General features: G+C 46.5%; 1 protein-coding gene across 1 annotated transcript; it reads right to left on the reverse strand.

The window, feature by feature from the left end:
* Positions 1-1,117: 1,117 nt before the first annotated feature.
* LOC103716163 (uncharacterized) lies at positions 1,118-3,407 on the reverse strand. The gene is made up of 3 exons (XM_008804050.5): positions 2,286-3,407; positions 1,954-2,143; positions 1,118-1,870 (listed from the first exon to the last, which is right to left on the reverse strand). The coding sequence occupies exons 1-3, from the start codon at positions 2,664-2,666 to the stop codon at positions 1,308-1,310; spliced, it is 1,134 nt and encodes a 377-aa protein (XP_008802272.2). The 5' UTR covers positions 2,667-3,407; the 3' UTR covers positions 1,118-1,307.
* Between the last annotated feature and the right edge of the window lie 1,837 nt (positions 3,408-5,244).

Consider the following 5,244-nt stretch of genomic DNA (forward strand, 5'->3'; position numbering starts at 1 on the left):
TATTTTTTTTTTTTGAACCAAATGAGTCTTCGGAGACCTACCACTACCAGATCGTCAAAGCGTTAGTCGAACCGGTAAGTCACAGGGTAAAAATGGCAGTCAAAGCGGCAAATCAATACCTAAGATCACGGGAATGATGGAGGTGCACGGAAGCCGGTGACTGGCCCTGGGAGATATAAGAGTATATTATTTTTGACGACGCTCCGAGATGCTGAAAACAAGCTTTTATTATTTGCCTCAAAGTTGGGGCAACCCCACTTTACCCACCGCCTTTCATTTTTACCCCCACCCCACTTTCAAAAGCCCAGGAAAAAGCGCGATCATTGCTCCCAAGGTTTACAAAGGAAGTGTAGTAAAAAAAAATAAAGGGACGGCTCTACAGTCCCGCCTCCATCGCATATCAAAAATATTTATTTTTATTTTAATTTTATTTAATAACTACATAAATAAATATTAAATAAATATGGATGCAAATAAGATAGTAAAAATATAGATATAATTATGAATATAAATCAAATAATTAATTTTTATGACCAAACAATGCAAAATATTATTAGATAAAAATAAATAAAGTTAATATCATATCAATAAATTAGAAGAAAACTATCTGATCCATTTTTATTCTTAAATTTTCCGCGGGCGATGGAGCCTTCATATCTTTGCTCGTAAACTATTTTTAGAGAAACTTCACATAATATTTTATATTTAATATATATAAATATGTATAAATAAAAAGTGGGGCGAAAGATCACGAGATTAGCATGGGATTGTTTTCCGTTACACGGGAACCGAGAGTGCACGAGACCTAATGCAGTCAGGCTTCTATTCCCCCCATATTTTTCTCTTTCTGAATTTAAAATTGCTCAAAATATTGGAAGGAGAGATTAAAAAATAAAAGGGGAGAGAGAAGAACCTTTATTCCGTCTCTTCCATTGCTCTGTTTCCCTGCAGGAGACCGCCACTGCCAAAAACTTTGAATCCAAGAACACCGTAAACAAAGCTTCTTAATATTATAACAAATTATAAAATAAATAAATAAATCATTAGAATATACGTACCAGATGCTTGGCTTCATGATTTAAATAGAAAGGGAAATTTCTATCTTTACATTTTGATATTCATAATCTAATATTAGGTTATATTCATATCAGTAGGTAACCAAAACTCTTCTTAGTTCTTACAATCCCTTCGAGGGCAAGAAAGAAAGAGAGAGAATTTATAATATATATCTCTCTCAACAAAACCGGCAAAAAAGCGAATATAAAAAAAAAACCGAATTTTTCGGAAAAAACAACAAAAATTCGGACTCAGAGGACGGAAGCTAGGCCGGCGACGACCTTGGTCCCCGGCTTCCCAGTCTCTGGCTTCATCTCCGGCGGCTGCCACGGCGACACCACCACGGTGATCTTCTCCTCCGGCGACACGCCGGAATTAGCCACCGGAGAACGGCCGGGCTCTTCGAAACGAAGCTCGAATTCACCTGAAAAATTAACGGCAGAGATGGAACAGGGCACTTTGCTATCGCTCTCCGCTTTCGCCTTCCCGTCGTCGGTTCCTTTCTCCTGCTGGGCTTTGACAGCGGCGGTAGATCGCTGGTAGGGGGAGAGCCACTTGGCCTTCATGTATTCCGGCTTCCTCCAGGGCGGAAAGCTGAGGCCTTTCTTCTTAAGGCTCTGCCTCGCCGCCTCGGAGACGACGGCGATGATTTGCTGAAGCCGGTCGGGCTTGCCAACGAAGACCAACGGCAGGGATTGAAGGACGGCGCGGTAGTGCTTGGTGGACCGAGCGATCTCGAACTCCGATCGGAAGTCCACGTCCACCAGGAGGCGCTCGCCGCCGGCGACGATCACGTCCAAGTATTCGTACTCTCCTGCCGTCCCATCATCAATCAGCCACTCTCATCGATAGATATTGCACGCACACAGAGAAAGAAGGGTTTGGGGAGATGGTTACCGGACGGAAATGAAGGGGTTTTCTCCCACCGGGACTTGCAGATGGAAGCGTCGTAGCCAAGGAATTGGAGGTCGTCGGTGACGATTCTCCGACAATCGTCTTTGTTCCTCCAGGTCTTGTTCTTTTCCACGATCTTTGACGCGTCCGCCAAGAGATTTCTCTCCGCGACGCTCGCACATGGCACCAGGCCCTGTACTAACAGGGGGACAGATGTTTTAAATTTGAAAAGAAATCGATTACAAATGGTAAACTTTAGGAGAAAATTATTACAAGATTGCGACGATCGTCGTGAAATGATGGAGATCGGTCCGATTCGGTAAGATGATAACTACCTTAAGGATCTCCGCGGCGTCGCCGGAGGTGGCGGAGGCATCGCCCGCGGACACGTCGAATTCGTCGTCGGAGCTGTCGTCGTAGTTTCCGTTGAAGCAGTTGCAGCGGCTCCGAGGCGGCTTCTCGTTTCCCTCCTCGATGAAGCTCAGCACCATTCTATCCAGGCACACCGAGCTAGGGTCCACCACATCGCCATCGTCCCTCTCTTTGTCCTTGTCGTCGCCGGCGCCGGCGAGCTTCTCGGCGGAGGAGATCCGCAGCACGCTCGGGAGCTGCCGCTCGAAGAGCCGCTTCAGCCGCGACTTGCCGGCGGGCTTCGCCGGATCGGTCCGCACCGCTCCCTTCTGCCCGATCGGCTGGATCTTCATCTGAAACGGCATCGCTTTCGGAGATTATAACAACCCTTCCCTAACCACTATTCCATTCCCAAACCCCCCAGACTCTAAAACCCTAACCAAATTCAACGCCCAGATCACGAGATCAAGGTACAAAATTGGCGAAATTGGAGATAAACGCGAAGATTCAACGCCGATTCCTCCCTTTCCACTCCCTGATCACAAGAGCACGCAACGAAACTAAAACTAGAAACTTCTGGCGATTTCTAGAACAAAACCGAGCTCCAATCAAAGCCACAACCAAAAGAACCAAAAAAAAAAAAAAGGGGGGGGGAATAAGAAGTGCTCGCAGTCAAAAACTCATTAATGAAGACGAAGAAGCCATCCATACACCAATCTCACTCCAATTTCTCTTCAAAAACCAAGTCCCCATCGATCGAAACGAGTTTCTTTCGATCTCCATAAAGGTGTCAACTTTGCATTTAGAGAAAGGCCCTCGATAGGAGGAAATTTCCGTCGAGATTCAGGCAATCATAGGAGAAGTCCCGCCGGCCGGAGAGGATATTTCTTCCATTAATTCCGGCGGCGATCGGAAAATGGGGCTCGGGCTTTGGCTTTGAAGGGGAGAATTGAGGCCCAGGGGAGGAGAGGGTTTAAATCGAGCTCGGGACCGGGGCCCCTGGTCCGACGTGGCGAGGATAAAGCCCAACCGTGGCTCCGCTACGTGGCGCGGTTTATGGAGCGGTTTATATCCGCTCCACGATCTCTCCACGTGTTCCCCCTTCCGACCCAGCGCCCGACGCGCCACCCCCTTCTTTTAGTTCCGTGGGCCGCCAATTTCCAAATATGCTCCTCCACATTTAAAGAATTACCGATGTACCGCGGTCCCACCTTACTGCCCCCTCGAAGCAAAAGGGGCACATCGGGAAGACGCACTAGAGTCGGTACTCTATTCCATATGCCAAAGATACCACCATGACAGACCAATATTTACGATCTAAGTCACCGCTTGACTTGGCCATCAGAGGGGCGAGACCTGGGCACGTTGCTTTTTGGTAAATAAGTGAATGTTCAGGGGTTTGGTTCCTTCGAGCAAGCGGTTTCAATGGTCCCCAGCTGGAAATCCGTACGCCCTGACACGAGAGAGCGCGCCGGACCCCGCGACGCGTAACTGTTAGATTTTATGCGGACTTCCGCTCGTACTGAATGATCGTGCGGGAGCTTTGGAACTGTCTGATAGGAGATTCCGATAGGGACTGTGTCGGGGGAACACGGCACTGAAGGTATAATTCGTTCCGTATACCGCCGGGAAGTGGGAAAAGACGAGATGGGTTTATTTGAACGTCATTCAATGCATGGAAGCTTGCACGTTTGTGGCACGAGAGGATGGGGCAGGTAACTTGTGGGGGTTGAGCAAAGGAGATTTCACCCATCGGAGACATCTCATACCCTCTTTTTGCACTTGCAGCATTTAGATATATTTTCGTATTTTGGGTATCTCCATCTTTGGCTTCCTGAAAGTAAATTTCGATGACCATGTGACTAGGACCAGAAGAGGCGTAGGCGTAAGTTTCGTCATCAGAGATCATGAGACCAAACTAGTGACAGTGGGGGGTCAGCTCATCTAGGGCCCTCTTTTTGATCTTTCAGCATCTAGATATGTTTTTGTATCCTGAGTACCTTCACCTCCAGCTTTCTGAAGGTGAATTTCGATAGTAATGTGACCGGAGACAGAAGAGGTAGAGGCGTAGGCTTCATCATCAAAGATTATGAGGCCAGACTAATGGCGGCGGGGGTTTAGCGCATCTTCGATTCTTCGGTGGTGTGTGCTGAGCTCAGAGCCGCCTGAAAGGGCAACTCCTATGCCCGACGGATTCTAAGTGCGGACCGAATCATCCTGGAGGGCGACTCGGCCACAGTGATTGATTGGATCAGGGATCAGGGGCATGCAGACGAGGGCAAGCCGCTACTACTGGACATCCGCGGTCTACTGCATGAGTGTAGTACTTATTAGGCCACACATGTCTACAGAGAAGCAAACTGCACTGTTGATTGGGTTGCTTCCATTCTGGCTCACCATTTTGGAGATTTTGTATGGAGGGAGCATGACATAGTGCCGAGTTCTCTATCTGTTTTGTTGTTTTCGGATTTTGTTGACCACATCCATATCCGTAGGGTGTGAGCCGCCGTTGTACCAAAAAAATGAAGTTTTTTTAACACCTAGTATAAATATATTTTAAAAAATTAAAAAATAATAAATTTTAGTGTGCTTTAGGCAACTCTCTCTTCCCCACCAATAGATTCTTTCAGAACGATCGGCCACAAACGAGGCTACCTAATCTGTAGCTCCATTGGTCTCTATATATATGCTTGATCTAAAATGCAACATCTCGACTCATCATGGCCCAAATATTCTGAAGCAAAGCCAAGGAAGACGTTGGACATGACAACTCGGATGCATTTTGGTCACTAGAATACAATGTACAAAGATATAAACCGAAGTATACGCATTCTAGAGTCCCTTGTTTTCAAATGGCATCATTGTTACCTAATAACATAGAAATAAAAAAATCATCTGCCATTTAGGATGCTTAAATTATGCGGAAGAAAAGGATTTGATAGA

Source organism: Phoenix dactylifera, chromosome 1 (genome assembly GCF_051530095.1).
Source record: "Phoenix dactylifera cultivar Ajwa chromosome 1, Ajwa_hap1_PhDact_Kaust_v1.1, whole genome shotgun sequence".
Classification (NCBI taxonomy): Eukaryota; Viridiplantae; Streptophyta; class Magnoliopsida; order Arecales; family Arecaceae; genus Phoenix; species Phoenix dactylifera.